Source organism: Diabrotica undecimpunctata, chromosome 2 (assembly GCF_040954645.1).
Source record: "Diabrotica undecimpunctata isolate CICGRU chromosome 2, icDiaUnde3, whole genome shotgun sequence".
NCBI lineage: Eukaryota > Metazoa > Arthropoda > Insecta > Coleoptera > Chrysomelidae > Diabrotica > Diabrotica undecimpunctata.
The window spans coordinates 74,789,422-74,808,816 of record NC_092804.1 but is presented as its reverse complement, the minus strand read 5'-3'; the positions used below and the strand labels follow the sequence as shown (position 1 = coordinate 74,808,816).

Here is a 19,395-nt window from a genome sequence, read left to right as displayed (position 1 = left end):
GTTATGTCGATCGTTCTATGATTTATAAACACAAAAATGGCAAATATTGAAAAGTTTATTAAGTAATTTTCGGCGTGTGAGCGAAAATAACTCATAAGGAATATTAATTGTAACTTGAAAGTAAAAAAATATTCACATGCAATGAATCGTATAGTATTTATAAAATAAAGCATCGTGGGATCGATCAAGTTGGTTATCTATAATAGCAAAGTTCAGTATAAAAACTAACTAACTGAACTAACAAAAACCAAACAAAAAAGAAACAACTCAAACAATAAAAATGTATATCACCATATATAAATTTGTAACGTCTTATAATTTTTAGGTTTTTTTATTTAACCAATCGCATTTGCCAGATGGTCTTTATCGACAAATTAATAGGTTACAAGTAAATTGCAAATGTTTGCATACATTAAATTTTGTAGTATATAAAAATATCTTTCAAGTAATTTATAATATTGGTAAAATGTTGCAATTTTAGCCCAAAAGCTTGTGAAAATATTATTATTAATATATTAGATATTTTAGAATGGACATTTGCACAGTATGTGTTTAATTTTTAACGTTAAGTTATAATGTCCACATCGCACTTTTTAATTAAATGATCATCTATTAACTTTGTGTGGTAGAGTTTGAGACAAGTTATGATTATTTCTTAACTTTTGAGGCAAGTAACACATCCCACGGAATTGTGGAGGATTACTCTTGTCTTAATGTCTTAATTTTAAATCTGATTCACTCCATCTTTTTTGTCACTTTCCCCTTTGTTGAATAAATAACATAGTGTCACTTGATACCGATATGTCCATAATGTCAGAAGTATCACTGATCATCGTGCCTGTCACTTTGTAGCCCGCTATTTCTTTGCCTATTCCTAGGTGAAATTGAATACAGATTGTATTTACTTCATTTTTATTTGTGTGGACTTAATAAAGAGCACATTTAATTTTCTTTAGAAGACATTGTTTGAGAAGAGTTGTCGAATCCCTGTATGGCACTAAACACTAAAAAAGGCTCTTAAAATTACGTATATGCTGTTTTTTGCGTGTGTAATAGTTCTATGGCGCGATAAAGAGCATACATTTCAGCTGTGTAGATAGTACTAACTGTCGTTAACCCGAAATTAAGGATATTCTTTAGAGTTACCATACCGACAGTTATTTTTGAACCATCAGTATAGATATGGGTATAGTGTTGGTAAAGACTAAGAAGTTCTTGAAAATGTGAAATAATTAAATCGTAGCTAGTGTAATTTTTGTCAAATACCGAGAGTTAAAAGTTGCATAATGGTATGGGTTTGGTCCAAGATTGATTATAATCTTTTGTGTACAGATGGAATACAATACAATACAATATCGAACTGATGGAAATAGCCCTTTATTCCATGATAAGAAGGCAAACCGGTTTTATTTTGTGTAAATTTTGCGAATTTCTCGCTTGATGTATTTTGTAAACAGGATTTTTTCTATTTTCCTCAATTGTGGTTCCATGTCATCATTATTCTTTTTTAAATTAAAAAATCTGCAACAGAAAGTTTATTTTAGCTATTGATACTAAGTGGTAGGAATTTTTATGTTGCATGTTTCCGACAATGATTTTGTCAAAATTTTCTCAAACCCAGTAAATCGACTATACACATTATTTCCAATATTACAACTATTACTACCAACTACTTAACATTTCCAAACATTAACTAACGTTGATACATACAAACAGTGCGCCAATTGACATTTAATTTAAGTCGTGCAAATGACACGTTAGGAACTGGTGATATCGTTTCCAGAGTTGCAGTATATATTTTATTAATATCACAATGTTTTATACAATATAAATAAACCTAAAATACTGTGAATATACAATTATTTATATTATTTCTATTAAAAAAAGGCCAAATGCCTAAAACTTAACAGTCGTTATACAGAACTTATGTCTTCATTAATTAATTAGATCTTTATTATTTCATAATTCCTTACATTCAGCAATATCAAAATTGGATTACATGGATATTTTGTAAAGTAGCAGTTTGTTTTATGTTTAAATTAAAGATTACAGTTTCTTCACTATAATTCATTATTATGTCAATATCATAATTAATATATCATTATTTTTTGTCATTGAATAGATGATTTATAATAATAATAAATAAAGTTTACTTTCAATGTTTAATAACTCTTTAAATTCGCTGCTATCTTAACAATCCGTCAATGCTATGCGAAAATCAAAACTTCGAATTAGATGACGGATTTATAGCGAAATAAATATTAATATGGAATATTATTGATAAATATTATACATATTTAAATGTAGGTACTCATAGCTTATCTAAAGGAAACTAAACTGTATCTTGAACATTCCATGGCGTGGTTAAAAAATAAAAGTAGGCAGTAATTATAGTTGAACATTATTATAAAAGGAAAGAAGAGGATTAGTCTAGATGGTTATTTTATGTGTTATTTGATATTAACTCTTCTTTAGATACCATCTACGTTGCGAAGGTTGGCTATCTTCATGGCTTTTTTAACATTAGAAACAGCCGCTCTAAAGAATGGATCCGAACTGCATCTATACCACTCTGTCAATTTCTAAGCCAGGATATACATCTTCTCCCGATACTTCTTGTGCTTACTATTTTTCTTTGCATGATAAGTCGAAGGATGCTGTATCTTTCACTACGCAGTATGTGCCCTATGTAGCGTTATTTCTTTGACAGCTGTTTCTACCTCTTTTTCTTTCTCCATTTTTTTCACTACCTCCCCTTAGTAACTTTCTCAACCGATGATATTCTCAGAGTTCGATTGTACACCCACATTTCAAAAGAGTTAATTCTTCGTATTGATTCTACATTCAAACTTCGACACTATAATAAGGTACACTGAACGCGTACATTTAATTAAACGAGTCTTTTTTACTGTTTCTGTCAGTTTGCACTCATTGCTTAAAGTTTCAAATATCATTTTTGTTTTTTACATAATACAATTTTTAATTTTAATCCGTACTCCTCATTATATTTTGATATATATTTTGCCCATCAATCTCTCCAGATCATGTAACTTGTCGATAATTATTATTGCATCGTCTGCGTATCGAATTTTGTTGATCAGTACCTCGTTGACTTTAATACCGGTCGTTTCATTTCAAAGCCCAAGGTTTTTTCATAATTTCTTCCGAATATACATTAAAAAGTAGAGGCGAGAATATACATCCTTGTCTCAGTCTCTTTGGATTTTTACTTGGCGAGATGTTTCTGTTCCGACATTTATTATGGCCTGCTGGTTATAATACAATGTTGAAATTAACCTTATACCCCGCTGATTAAGATTTTTCGTTGTAAAAATTTTCATGAATTGATCATGACGAACGTTATCAAAAGCTTTGTTATAACCAATAAAACCAATAACCAATAAAGGTTCTAATGACATCCAAATATCTCTGAGTAAGTACATTTAGGGCAAATAAGCTTTCTCTAGTACTAACAATTGCGGAAGCCAAATAGCGTGTGTCACTTATATCTAACTCTAATTTCAGCTACAGCCTGAAGTAATTATTTTAAGGAGTATTTTAAGAGTGTGTGACATGAGACTTTGAGGCATTGTTAGGCGGTCGGTACATTCTTTTGATTGTTATTATTCATTAACTCTATCGGTTAATGACTAAGATTATTACTCTGTGTTTTATATTTTAATTTGTTTAAATTTATAATAGTTTGTTTACTTTATTAAATTTTTACTTACTAAAATATTTGTATTTATTTACATCATCTCCTTTTGTTTTTAGCAAATATGTGATAGAAGGAGTACATCCTAAAGCTAAATACAAACTAGTAGGATTAGCGAGATTAGTTGGAATGCAATTAGTAGTTATGGTAAATAGTCAGCATTACCAGTATGTGAAAAATATATCTGTAGATACAGTTGGGACGGGGTTATTAGGTAAAATGGTAAGTGCTTAATTTTTTTTTTATTTTTCTTATTTACAGTACCAAAACAATGAATATTTTATGAACGTCTGCTTATTTGCCGTATATGCCATACTTTTCTAGTTTCTTGTACATTTTTAGCCACAATGTTAAGAAATAGCTTATTCCGAAACAAGTCAAACTTGTTGCAAAATGAAGACTACTACGCTTTAATCGCCTAGTATTATCCCCACGGTACTTATCAGGATTCTACTTATTTTATGCAAACTAAGTCGATCTGGACCTTTGGATATTTTTACAAATACCGTGGCATGTCTGTTACTGTTCGCTGTGACATATTATATTTACTAATTTGATATTAACATATATTTGACATATAACGTTGAAAAAATTTAGAGTAAAATCTTGAGATGATATAACAAATTTGGCTATCAAAGCAATAGACAAAGAACATTTACTACAAAGAGGTTAGAAATAAAGTACAGAATGGGATTGAAACTAATAAATGCGCAAAAATACTGAGAAATATTCTATGTCGCTTCATAGAATAGCATAATGGTTCCCTCAATACCCATCATTTCTTTAATGCTGTTATTTTTAACTCTTATCTTTTCTTGAAATCCTGAGTGATCTGATTGTATCCGTTTTTTATATTTCGCTATAAGTCTCCAATTCACAAATCAATACAGTAAACTGCTTTTTATTAAAGATTGTTTGCTTTGTAATATTTTTATTCCATTTATGCCATTAGACAGGATATTGCTTTTTTCTCTGTTGTTATCCTTTTTTTTTCTATTTCGTTGTTGCCCGTTCTAGTTGAGTTAAATAACGGTTAAATGAACTCCCAGATAGTTATAGTCTTGGAAGTGGTGATTGTTTATCATTATTTAATATCAGTTCACTAGGTTCTCAAGTGATACAAATATATTTGGTCTTTTGAATTTTGACCCTTAGATTTCGTGTTCTTCACTAATTTTACACATAATACTCATTATCTACCTTATCTGAAGTGGTTGGATTTTGTGCAGCAAGCTCGAATGTTATATGACTGATACTCGTATACCTTTCAGGTATCTGGTTTGCATATGTAAAGAACAGAAGACAGAAAAAAAGAAATCAGAAATACATGCGGAATGGATGACATAGTTAGGAATAACATCAACGTTATTTCCGGGGCATGATCCTATAAATAAAATTAATAAAAATACATTGATAGGACCCACCGGATTAAAGACAAACCCACTAGCCGTCGACTATTAGGAAGACCTCTCAATAGGCGAAGAGAAACTTAGTTGTCAATCTGTATAGTAGGAAAGCATGCTCCGAAGAATGAACAAATCATATATATGAATGGAAAAGTGGGTTATGTTCAACAGATCTTGTCTATTCGTTATACTTTTTCAATATATACATATGTATCTCCCTTCTTTTGTGTTATATCTTATTGTTTTAAAGCAATTTTTATATTAATCATTGTTTTTGTAATTATGTTTTTTATGTATTTGTTCTATCGTTACAGGGAAATAAGGGAGGAGTAGGCGTTAGACTAGAATTACATAATACGTCATTATGTTTTGTAAATTGCCATTTAGCAGCTCATGTAGAAGAATTTGAACGGAGGAATCAGGACTACAAGGATATAAATGCAAGAATGAACTTTAGAAAAAGCCCACAAGCAATTAAAGATCATGAGTAAGTTAAGTTACTTTTATACTAATTTGCAATTAAAAAGTACATAAAATTAATTTAACGTAGGTATTAAGGAGCATTTATTATAAATATCTTAAAGTAATTAATATCTGCTGCAAAAATTAATAAAAGTACATTTACGCACCTCAAAAACGCTCTCTTTTAAAAATAATTTTAATAAAATATGCCGAATGGTCAATTCTCTTGTTGCTTCCAATTTACTTGTAAGTTATTGAATCATACTCATACATCTAAAGCTTGAAATCCATCTCAAAAAGCAACATGGCAATATATTTTTACATTTAATTCTTAAGTATTTTTGTTCACTAATCCATTTACTTGTTATTGTTCTATTCTTGTCACTCAAAATCACATTGCTGGTCTGTACTCGACCGCGGGTGCTAACAGTATGCGGATAAAATATTATGGTTCTGAACCTATTTTCTTGTGGCATGTTTCACACAGAATATTGTATATTTTAGAAATAAACCTCAGTTATTGTTATTTAAATTACATTCATTTTTGTCCTTTTTTGTTTTTGGCGTTTACTTCTTCTTTTTTATTATTTATGTGCCGTTTTCTATCAAAGGCTGGTGACCATCAAACGATAGGTTTCTCAGGTTTGTACCGCATGTATTTGCTTCTGGTATTTGGAACCATTCTCTTGTTTCTCAGCCAGAAGTTTTTCTTTCTGTCCAAACCCTTTTACCTTCAATCTTGTGTTTCACTATAAGCTGTAGCAGACTGTATTTATTATTACGGAACACATGGTCCAGATATCGCGCTTTCTTCCTTTTAACAGTTGTTAATAATTCCATCTCTTTAGCCATTCGTCTCAATACCTCTGTGTTGATCACTCTGTCTGTCCAAAGTATTCTCAGTATACGTCGGTACAGCCACATTTCTAAAGTCACTGACCTTTTTATAGTTGCTGCTGTGAACGTCCACCCTTCTACTCCATAAAGTAATGTAGAGAGTTCGTAACATTTCATGGCGCGCCCTCGGATGATAACGCTTAGGTTGCGGTTGCTTAAGAGCTTTCTCATTTTTATGAATCTAGATCGTACTATTTCAATTCGGAACTTAATCTCTACATCTGGGTCCCACTTATCATTTATTGTATATCCCAGATATTTGAATCGGTGCACTCTTTCAATATGTTCACGTTTTAATATCTTCTTCATGTACCATGTCCTTTCAGAACGTAGATATCTTAATTTTATTCACTGCCACCCTAAATAGCATGCTTGTATTAATACCATATCAATCTCGCAAGTTCTTTAACCATGATGTCTTTCTTCGTCCTGGACTGCGTTTGCCTATTTTCCCGTGCATAATATTTTGTATCAATCTATATTTTAGACCTCTCATTACATGTCCGAAGTACTTCAACTTTCTCTTCTTGATGCTTTTTATAATCTCAGTAGTCTTGCTGAGACGTTCTAGTATTATGAAGTTTTCAATCTTCTCCACCCAAGAAACCTTTAAATTTCGTCTATAGCACCACATTTCGAAAATCTCAAGACGATTTAGATCATTTTTATTCACTGTCCAAGACTCAACAGCATAAAGTAAGACCGAGAACACGTAGCAGCGAAGTAGGCGGATCCGCAATGCCAATTTTAGGTCTCTGTTACATAATACCTTGGACATCCTTATGAAAGCGGCTCTGGCCTGCTCAATTGTGGATCCAATTTCACCATTACTCTCTGCTTACAGTTTAACTGATATCCAAGAATTTGAATTTGATCAACTTGCTTAAGTTTGGTACTATTTACATATACAGATTGAACGAATTTAAAACGGAACATACAATTTAATATATGTCTGTTTGAACTGCATTTGAAATAGTGGACCAATCTTGGGACAAAAATAAATCCATACCCGGTGATAGACATTGTATAAAATATCGTTCAACTATCTGTTTACTTTAAAGGAAAGAGGAGATTGCCTAATAGTCGGAGAGATATAGCCGAAATTTTGAACTGATCAGTAATATGACATTTCTCTATTGGAATTTATTCATTGTAACTGGGTTAAGACTTTGCCTTACAGGCAGATGCCCCTCGTGGTACAGGGGGTGACTATACAGGGATGAAGTTGTAATTTTTTTCGGAAAAATTAACGATCGATAATATGGCTGAAAATTTGCCCAGAGTAAGATCTTGGTATAACTAGACGAAATCCCAAAGGGCGAACGTGAGAGTGGATACATAAGGGGTGGCGGACAGGAATGAAATTGCAATTTTTTGGGGAAAAATTAACGATAAGTAATATGTGCGCCATTTTCATGGCTCATTATTTAGCCCCTAAAAACTCTAAATCCTAAAGAGCGGACAGCTGGGTTGGTACAGAGAGCCATAAGACGGGGTCAAATGTACCACTTGCCTGCGCATTTTAGGTCTCGGTAACAATTTTCAAACTGATTTTATTATATTTTTATATCGATTGATTTGAAAATTTGTATGCTCACTTCTGTTACTATTCTGAAAAGCGTCAAGTAGAGTTTTCCTCAAAATTTTCCAAAAAAAATTCCGTAAATGAAAATTTTCGTAATTTTTTGAGGTAAAATCTAATTTATAGAATCCTTTTAGAATTTTCTGTCAGTTATACCATGAATTTTTCCAAAAATTTTCAAACAATTTTTCAGATAAGAAAAAAAAAATTTAGAAAAACTTTAAAAATTTCGTCATTTTTCTCACTCTCACTGATGTCATCACATTCATCATCTTCGTTACTTTCACTTTCAATAATATCACATTCATTATCTGCTTCATTTTCAATCACTACTTCTCGAATTGATTCTGGCATCTGAGGTCCACTAAACCATTTGAATTTATATGTTTCATCTTCAAACTCCCAACCATATTCTTCAACAATCAATTCTGTTGGTACTTTTTTATGAGCATTTGTCCAAATATTTGAAATATAATGGGCTCGCAGTAGATGTTGGTGTAATTCATCTTGACATGGTGGTAAGCTTGAAGCATCGAAATTTTTTAGTTTTTTTTTTAAAAGGCTCGTTCATATCATGCAACTTATACTGCCGGTTAAATAGTGAAAATCTGACATCGTTTACTTTTCTTTTTGGAATTGTTCTCATCAGTCCTGTTCCATATAAGTGACATATGAAAGTTTCTAAGGTTTCAAAAACTTCATTACAATCGAAGTCAGTTTCACCAAGTTGGATAAAAGCATCTTGATACTTATTACATTTAGCGCATGCGTCTAGAATTACTGATCTAAATGGAACGCGCATCATTATTATTTTAATATTTTAAAATAATAATGATGCAAAATTAATGTCCAAACAGAATTTGTAAAATTATAATTAACTAATGAAAAAAAAATTCAATCAATTTGAAAGTTAAAAAAAATATTGAAAATATCTAAGTACAAAGTAAATTTCAAAACTTAAAAAATTGATAATTCCACTATTAAATTGATTTTTATTAATAATTATTTGTAAAATGTTAAAGGAATTCTACAAATTGAATTTTACCTATTGATAAATAGAAATAATATATTTTGTATTTGATTATTAATGTAATAATAAATCAAATTTTTCTTATATCTGAACAACCATTATTTATGCAAATAAATTTAAAAACCTTTTTATTGTAATAAAAAATAAGTAAAATTACTATTTGTTATACCAAAAATATTTAATAGTTAACATTATAAAATTACTTTAATTTAATAAAATATCAAATATCAAACATTTATTCAATTAAAAATTAATTCGTAAAATATTTATATTTGAGAAAAAAATGTGATTTGTAAAGTAAATATGACTTTAGTTTGAAAAAAAAAACATTATCATAATATAATTTTAAAACTACAAAATATTCTATAAAAGATTCAGACGATGACGTAGAGTTTTATCAAATGTTTTAGAAAAGTTTTTCTAATTTTTTTTTCTTATCGGAAAAATCGTTTGAAAATTTTTGGAAAAAAATCATGGTATAACTTACAGAAAATCGAAAGGATTCTATAAATTAGATTTTACCTCAAAAAATTACGAAAATTTTCATTTACGGAAATTTTTTTGGAAAATTTTGAGGAAAACTCTACTTGACGCTTCTCAGAATAGTAACAGAAGTGAGCATACAAATTTTTAAATCAATCGGTATAAAAATATCATAATAAAATCAGTTTGAAAATTGTTACCGAGACCTAAAATGCGCAGGCAAGTGGTACATTTGACCCCGTTTTATGGCTCTCTGTACCAACCCAGCTGTCCGCCCTTTTGGACTTGGAGTTTTTAGGGGCTAAATAATGAGCCATGAAAATGGCGGACATATTACTTATCGTTAATTTTTCCCCAAAAAATTGAAATTTCACCCCTGTCCGCCAGCCCTTATATATCCACTCTCGCGTCCGCCCTTTGGGATTTCGTCTGGTTATACCAAGATCTTACTCTGGGCGAATTTTCAGCCATATTATCGATCGTTAATTTTTCTGAAAAAAATTACAACTTCATCCCTGTATATCCACCCCCTGTACCACGAGGGGCATCCGCCTGTAAGGCAAAGTCTTAACCCAGTTACAATGAATATATTCCAATAAAGAAATGTCATATTACTGATCAGTTCAAAATTTCGGCTCTATCTCTTGGACTATAAGGAAGCGATAAGTGGTTTGACAGCATAATAACTGCTTGTGTAGTCTAGTTTTCACAGTGATTCTACGCAACCTATTTGGGTGGAGTTTTGACTTGTTATTGAATGAATTCAGAATCCAGCAGCCCGCTGAAGTATTGGATTTTTATAATATAATTATTTGACAACCTTTTGTTGACCAACCACCTAGAGCGGAGTTGAGCCGAAATACATTGATTTCGTATGTTCCGTTTTAAATTCGTTCAATCTGTATATATATATATATATATATATATATATATATATATATATATATATATATATATATATATATATATGTATATATATATATATATATATAAATATATATAGACAGTCTTATATTCTGTTGTTTACTTTCAATATGCAGGTTGATATTTTGAATGTTCTTTTTACTAATCACTATAAATTTAGTTTTCTTTCTGTTGATATTTAGTCAAAGTTGGTTGCCTGAAGTATTTACTCTATTGAGCATCATATGTAAATCTTTGATGTTATCGGCCAGTATAACAGTATCATCTGCATATCGAAAATTACTTTTATCGTTTACACTTACCAAAATGATTTCTGGTTTCAAAAAACTTATGTACTTATTCCGAAACAAGTAAGTTATCGCTAAAATGGGATTATTCAACTAACTAATTTTTCAAACAAGCAAGCAAGCAATAGAATCGAACCCAGTATCTAGGGGGAACACGGGACTTACGGACACAGGTGAGCAACTGGATAAACAGGTTGCTAAATTAAGAACCTATTTTCAAACGCAGGCTGAGACATTTACTTGACATCGCGTAATTTGTCCAGTAAATAACACAACGCCGCTTAAACTGAGGGAACACGAAATACGTGTAACTCACCTCTCTAAGCAAACAAAAATGCGCACCTGGATGAGGAAACCTCTGTACGGGCGACATCTCAATGAGATCAGCCAATAATATGTCGACAATAGCAATAACAGCGTTGAACTATTGGTTGACATCAGGAAGGATGTTTTCCGAGACAGAGGGTTTCCTGCTTGCCATTCAAGATCAGGTTATTCCAACTGAAATTACCTGAAATATATTGTCAAAGGCTCTTAAGTCCAAAATGACAAATGGCGATATGTCAAGCCCAAGAAACCATATAACATCTTACCGATGGCTGCCAGGTGTTTGTTGGTTCTCGTTATAAAGAACGTCATGACTCAGTAAGAAACATTATTTAGCAGGAATTAGCCAACAAACTGGGACTTCTCCACCGACCATCTCCCCTAATATCAATACGTCCCCGACAGAATGCTTGACAAACGACAACTACAAGTTTTACTGGGACCCCACTGTGCTCACAGGAAAGATGTTTCCCGAGACTGAGGGCTTTCTACTTGCCACTCAGAATCAGGTTATTCAAACTAAAAATTACCTGAAATATATTGTTAAAGATCCTTAAGCCCAAAGTGACAAATGCCCATATGGCTGCCAAGCCCAAGAAACCATCAAACATCTTACCGGGGGCTGCCAGGCGTTTGCGGAACTGATTATAAAGAACGCCATGACGCAGTAGGAAAAATTATCCACTACGAACTAGCTGACATACTGGGACTTCTCCAAACCGACCATCTTCCTTATTATCAATACGTCCGTGACAGAATGCTTCAAAATGACAACTACAAACTATACTGGGACCGCACTGTGCTCACAGACCAACCAGTGGCGCATAATAGACCGGATCTCATACTAGTTAATGAACTTAACTATGCAAACAACACTTATTGATGTGGCGATAGCTAATACCAATAATTTGCGTGTTAAATAAAACGAAAAGATCGCCAACTACAGAGATCTAGAAATACAAATTAGGAAACAATAATAGAGAATGGAGAATACCCAGACAGTACCTATTATTCTATCTACTACTGGTGATATTCCCAAAAACCTCCTGGAGAACTTAAAACAAATGGGTCTAAATGAACATCTCTGTAAGGCCATGTAGAAAGCTGTACTCCTCGCGACGTCCAGATGCGTACTAAAATTTTTGGGAGATACTCCAGCATACCAAGTCACCTAGGGCTCGATAACACGGAAAAAGTTCCACCATAGCTCAATCTTTTTGATATTGTAGGTATCTGGGACGAGTGAATTTTCCCCTTAGAGGGAGTGTGAGCCGTATGAAATCTGGAATAATAATAACATTGTAATAAACCTAGCAAAAACAATAATAAACAACGTAACAACTAGAATTAATTTTACAAAAATATGAAAATTATGAAAAATATTAAAAACACCGCCCGCTTTGTTGCAATAATAATTGGCAACTTTTTCTTCCGGATCTTACACGTTGAGTATATGCACTGGCTTTATTTGGCTCTAAATGCTTGATAATTGGTTTGCAATAATTATTTCTTAGTGTTAAAGTTAACTTCATAAATATTGAAATCGTAGGCTTCCACGGCCAGAGTCAGAATTATAGTTTATTCGTCTTCCGGGTTTGGACCGTGTCATTTGTGAGTGACCCAAAAGTGGGTTCATCTCGACGTTTCGCTACAATTGTATGTAGCTTCTTCAGGAGAACAAAAAAGAAAAAGAAAACAAAAGACAGTGACCAAATGCCCATCTTGGTAGTTAGTATTCGCCTCTGGTTGCGTTGAGTAACTGAGTTACCGTTGCTAACTACCCATCTTCCTGTCTTTTGTTTTCTTTTTCTTTTTTGTTCTCCTGAAGAAGCTACATACAATTGTAGCGAAACGTCGAGATGAACCCACTTTTGGGTCACTCACAAATGACACGGTCCAAACCCGGAAGACGAATAAACTATAATTCATAAATATTGTTTTTTAAAAATCCTCAAATAAAAAAATCAGGAGCATTTAGTTCCAGTAAACGAGGGGATCACCTAACTGGACCATAAGTTCCAATCCACCGATTATGAAATTTTTCATTAAATCATTTCCAACCAAAATGTATTCCTCTTAGCCAAATATTCCTTATCAAAAATATCTATATCTGGTAGCAGTTAGTTTATCATCAAATACATGATAAACTAATGTATTATGCTTGACAAAAAAACTAATGTTAAAACCGAATCTTCCTGAAGACCTGATCTCCTGAACTAAGTAGAAACTTAAGCCGTAGTTCATTGTGTCAGTTAAATATTCCTGCACTGGATATGCGAGCTTCATCGCTAAATATTACCTTTGAATAAAAAATTGGATTTTCATTACATTTTCCTATACACCATTCTGCAAATTGTATCGTTCTCAAATAGTATTCTTCTTCTTTAAGTGTCTTCTCCTCAATGGAGGTTGGCTACTACAATTACAAACTATCCTCTGTCTTCAGCTATTCAAAATTTAACCCTGTTCATTGTCGGGTGTTTCTTAGCCACGATAGTCTTTTCATTCCTAGTCCACTCTTTCCCTCGATCTGAAATAGTCGTTTGGATATAATTTTTGTCGGATAAATGTACGATAAGGCCTAAATTTATATTTTCTTAAAATTCTCCCAGCACTTGTCTTTGGAATACCTATCTATTTCCTATTTTATATAACACAAAGTATTTACAACTCTCAATTCATTATTTTTTTTTATACCAACGCCGTCGTTTTACTAAACATCCATACTGTAATAAATTTGAATCTCTTTTGTGGTTATCTTTTTTCTGGATATCTTGCCGATTGAGAGGGGCTATTGATGATTTTATTCGGCAGTCAGTACTTTAACGAACAAAATCTCATCTAATTTTCGGTATACTATACCCTGCAAAGCATAACAATTTGGGAAACCCTGTACAAGCCCCGTGTGAACGGTTCTATGTATAATACATGTGCCACGAACTTTAACGAACAGTACTTTAACGAACAAAATGTCATCTAATTTTCGGTATACTATACCCTACAAAGCGTAACAATTTGGGAAACCCTGTACAAGCCCCGTGTGAACGGTTCTATGTATAATACATGTGCCACTGTTAGAAGTGGATGTGAATACTCGAAAAAGCATGCAGTATACGGTAGGATCTGGTTACCCATATTAAAAGGTAACTCAATAAGAGGAGGAGGCGTAGGAATTTGAGTTCGAAAAGGTCTTAATTTTAATAACAAACTTAACTCTAGGATAAAGCAATATTGTGTTGATAAACATTCTGAATTTTGTATTATTTTTTTTTTCAAAGACAAGAAAAATAACTCATAATATGTTATTTTAAATTTTTACAGATCACCATCTGGTGATTTAAGTATTTTTTTGAATAACCTCGAAGTTATTTTAAATTATTTATATAAACCAAATATACGTTTTGTAATATGTGGTGATTTTAATGTAGACACCAGAAATATGACTAACGATTATGTTAATCTTCTTCTTCTTCTGGTTCCTATCCGTTTCGGATGTTGGAAATCATATTGGCAATCATGACCTTGCTCGCTGCGGCTCGAAACAGCTCCGTTGAGGTTTTCTTAAACCATGTTCTTAAATTCCGCAGCCATGATATTCTCCTTCTACCGGGTCCTCGCTTACCTTTGACTTTACCTTGCAATATAGACTGCAGCAGGGAGTAACGGTGCTGATTTCTCATAACGTGTCCCAGATATTGCAATTTTATGCGTTTGATCGTAAACACAATCTCTGGTTCCTTCTTCATTTTTTCTAGAACTTCCTTGTTCGTGATCCTTGCTGTCCATGATATTCTCAGCATTCTTCTATAAAGCCACATCTCAAATGCTTCAAGTTTTTTAATAGTGGTGTCTGTAAGCGTCCATGCCTCCGCCCCGTACAACAACACAGAGAAAACATAGCATGTTAATCTACTCAATGTTTTACTGAATTTTAATATTAATTTTAATCTTGTTAATTGGCCAACTAGGGTCACGGATACCAGCGTTACAACTAGAACTCCGGTTTGTCATGTGTACTTGACAACACTGTATCAGATCACAAACAGTTTTGGTGGAACTTGACTTTGAAACGGAATTGTCATACTTTATACAAAAAAAGGCAATTTGGTGAGGACTCTCATAAAGATAAGTGAAGATAAATCACTTTATCGTTAACCTCATTAACGAAAACTGGAATAGTGTTTATGGAATCTTAGACACTAATCTAGCATTTCAAGCTTTTATTATAAATATCTTTTTGTATCATTTTAATAATAGCTTTCCATCAACAAGAAAAAAAATCAAAACAGCTAAAAATAAATGGATTAATAGTGAAGTGCGAAAGTCGAGTTTTGAATTAAGAAATTTACACGCATTATCAAGGGCAGTACCAATTCTAAAGGCGGGGTCCCACCAGTCGCGCTGCGCTGCGCCGCGCTGTTTGTTTTGGTTCATTTGTGCGCGGAGCGAGCTTGAGCGACTAGTGGGAACGACAAGTAGCGCTGCGCCGTGCAAGTTCAAACAAGAACGAACATTATCCGTTGGTTGTCGGTAAACTAGTGTAGATCAAAGAAAAGTGCGCGTTTAGTTGGAACGGTGTTTGTGATTGAAGACCATTTTTACAGATTATTGTGTTTCTGTACTATCTTCGCGATGAGTTTTGAGTGGAATCATGAAGAAGTTGAAAAACTTATTTAGGCATACAGAGACAAACCGGAATTGTGGAATCCGAAAAGCAATAATTATCATATAAATAGTAAGAAATATGATGCATGGGTGTTTATTTCAGACAATATCAGTTGTTCCGTCGCTGAAGCTAAAACAAAGATGACGTATTTGTTGTGTTCATATAGAAGAGAAAAGGTGAAAATGAAAAGTCAATGGGCACAGGCAAAGCTAATTTTACATTTTAATTTCAGTAGACATTGATAAATGCTTTGTTTCATCTCTTTCTTATTACTGGTTCAATCATTGTTAACAGGTACTCGAAATCGTCCTGCAACTAAATCGCTTAAAAGATTATTTCCATTATAAACTTGTCTACTTTTAAATACTGGTGTAACCCAATAACGACGTTTCCTCTGCGTCTTTTGTTTTTCTTATAAAAAATGGTTAATTACTATAACAGCAGCACTTGCTATTGCTAATTTTGTTTCCATCGTGCGCGCGTAAATAAAAACTGGAACTTATTTGTTCCTCTAGAATCACATGCGCAAAGTTGCGCCGCTCTGTGTAGTTCTGCTCCGCGCTGCTCGAAGCAGAGCGGCGCAGCGCAGATTAGCGCGACTGGTGGGACCCCGCCTTTAGAGATTTTTATCAACAACAAAGGAAAAAACAAAGAAAACTTTTGACCAAAACAAGAAAAGATTATTACCAGAAAATCACTACGTCTGATAATCCCAATAAAATCACGTGGAAAATTGCCAATGATTTTTCAGAAAGTGCTAATAACAATGCTAATACTTGTTTAATGTATGATGACAATAATATAATTACAGATCCCTAAGAGGTAGCATGCACTTTTAACACATTTTTTTAAAATGCACCCATTGATATCGTGTCGAAAATTTCATGTAATACAGTAGACAAAGACAGTCAGTCAATTATTACAGATCATGAAAATTTCTTTCAGTTGTACCCATTTACTGGGCAGGAACTGATCGAACTCCTGCATAGTAAACTTAAAAACAAATCCTCTAGTGGTTTTGACGAGATACCTGCATTTTTGGTGAAAAAGGTTTTACCTTTTATAATCAATCCTTTAACTTATCTCACCAATGTGTCTTTTTGCAATGGGGATTTTTAAAATTTCCATTTTTCTCCATTTTTAAAAAAGGAGATCCAAAACTGGTCAGCAATTATAGGCCTATAACAATTCCCAGTATATTTTCAAAGGTATTTGAGTATGGATATTAAATGGTTAATATTAAGACTAAGAGATTAGATGGTTATCTAAAAAACAAGAATATCATAACTATAAATCAACATGAATTTCAAGAAAATAAATCTACTAATACGGCAGCCCATGCATATGTTCATTTAACCAGTTTGATTGATGCAGGCGAATGTCCTATTGGAATATTTTGTGATCTTAGTAGGGCATTTGACTGTGTCAACCATGAAATATTATTTAAAAGGTATTACGGGAAATTCTTTACAGTGGATTGTCATTTCTAAACAATAGACAACAATATGTGAGCCTGCAGATGAGGATCGAGGATTGTGTGACCAGTTGTAGATCTAGTCTTTTTACTACATACATGGGTGTTCCCCAAGGATCTATGATAGGACCAATTCTCTTTGTAGTCTACATTAACGACATCGTACAAGTGGACAGAGCGGTAAATTTCACTATATATGCGGATGATACGTCAATTATTCTATCTAACAAATCCAACGTAATCCTACTACGTAATCAATGTAATGATTTTCTCTCATCTCTATATTCTTGATTTTTTGATAACTCGTTGCATCTGAATGTAGAAAAAACGTTATAGTTATACATTTTCACAATAAACAAAAATACCTGGAAAATATTCAGTTTATTTTTAACAACATGCAAATAGCTACGGTGTCGTCAGGCAACTTTTTGTGAATAACGATTGACGAAAGTTTTGATTAGAAGTAGCATTGTGGAGCGGTTGTTTCGAAGTTGAATTCCATTAACTATCTAATTAGAAGTTTAAAATATGTTTTGACGGAAAATCAGCTAATTATGATATATTATGCACTCGTGGAGCTTAGGCTAAGATACGGGATATGTTTTTGGAGTATGTCTGGTTATGCAAATGGTATTTTCGTCATACAAAAGAAAATATTTCGTTGTGTCGCTGGTGTCTCCCGACTAACTAGTTGTAGAGAATATTTTAAAAAATATAAAATTTTAACATTGTGTCGCTGGTTTCTCCCGACTAACTAGTTGTAGAGAATATTTTAAAAAATATAAAATTTTAACACTGGCGTGTCTATACATTTTTGAATTATGTGTTTTTATTTTTAATAACTTACATCAGTTTAAAACGAGTGGTGATATGCATAATTTAAATACTAGATATTGTAATAAACTTTATATATTTTTTTATAGCCCTTTTTCTATCCGAATTGTCGAATAAAGGCCTCTCCCATTTCTCGCCATTCATCCCTGTTGTGTGCTAGGCGTTTCCACATTGGTCCTGCGACTCTTTTGATATCGTTGCTCCAGCGCATTTGAGGTCTTCCTCTTGGTCTCTTCGCATCGTACGGTCGCCAGTTTCCGACTTCTTTGTTCCTTCTACCATCTTCGAGACGTTCGTTGTGTCCAGCCCATTTCCATTTTAATTTAGCTGCTTGTTTCGCGGCGTCCTTTATTTTTGTTTTGTTCCGGATTGCTTCGTTCGTTTGCCGATCTATTAGTGAGATACCGAGCATCTGTCGTTCCATGGCTCGCTGAGTTTTTCGAATCTTGTCCATGTTCTTTTTTGTGAATGTCCAGGTTTGAGCTCCGTAAGTGAGAACGGGAAGGATACAAGAATCGAACACTTTGGTTCGAAGGTTTTGGGGTATCTTTTTGTCTTTCAGTATGTATGAGAGTTTTCCAAATGCGGCCCATCCCATTCTTACTCGTCTGCTTATTTCGGTAGTTGGGTTTTCTTTGTTTACCTTGATATTCTGACCCAGATATGTGTATTCTTCTACATGTTCCACTTTTGTTCCTTGGATGGTTGTCGTCGGTTGATCATCTTTATTCGACATTAGCTTAGTTTTACTCAGATTCATTTTCAGTCCTTTTTTTATGGATTCCGTATGAAGCTCATCGATCATCGTCTTCAGTTCTTTCCAGCTGTCGGTTATTAGTACTACGTCATCTGCATATCTTAGATGGTTTAAATATTTTCCGTTTATCCATAGTCCCTTCGTTTCCCAATTTAGTGATTTAAAGATGTCTTCAAGTGCGGCAGTAAATAGTTTTGGAAATATGGTGTCTCCCTGTCTTACTCCTCGGTTGATTTTTATTGGCCTCGTTTTCATTCCGTTATCCATCGTGACTACCATTTCAGCGTGTTGATATATATTATGATTAATATCCTATATCTAGAATCTATTCTGCTGTTAACCAGTGCTTCCTCAATAGCCCATAATTCTATGCTGTCAAAACCTTTCTCGTAGTCTATAAATGCTAAACAGATTGGTAAATTGTATTCGTTAACTTTTTCTATTAGGACCTTTAGTGTGTGAAGATGGTCACATGTACTGAACCCTTTTCTAAATCCGGTTGGCTCTACTGGTTGATATACATCGAACTTTGTTGTCAATCTATTTGTAAT

General features: G+C 33.2%; 1 protein-coding gene across 3 annotated transcripts in view; it reads left to right on the top strand.

Moving 5' to 3' along the window:
• Positions 1 to 19,395, top strand: part of Ocrl (Oculocerebrorenal syndrome of Lowe) — a 120,723-nt gene that overhangs the window by 36,604 nt on the left and 64,724 nt on the right. For all 3 annotated transcript variants that reach the window (XM_072523109.1, XM_072523107.1, XM_072523108.1), the window contains 2 exons: positions 3,775 to 3,937; positions 5,436 to 5,608. In XM_072523109.1, the coding sequence (XP_072379210.1) occupies positions 3,775 to 3,937; positions 5,436 to 5,608 (336 nt within the window). The remainder of the gene's footprint in view (positions 1 to 3,774; positions 3,938 to 5,435; positions 5,609 to 19,395) is intronic.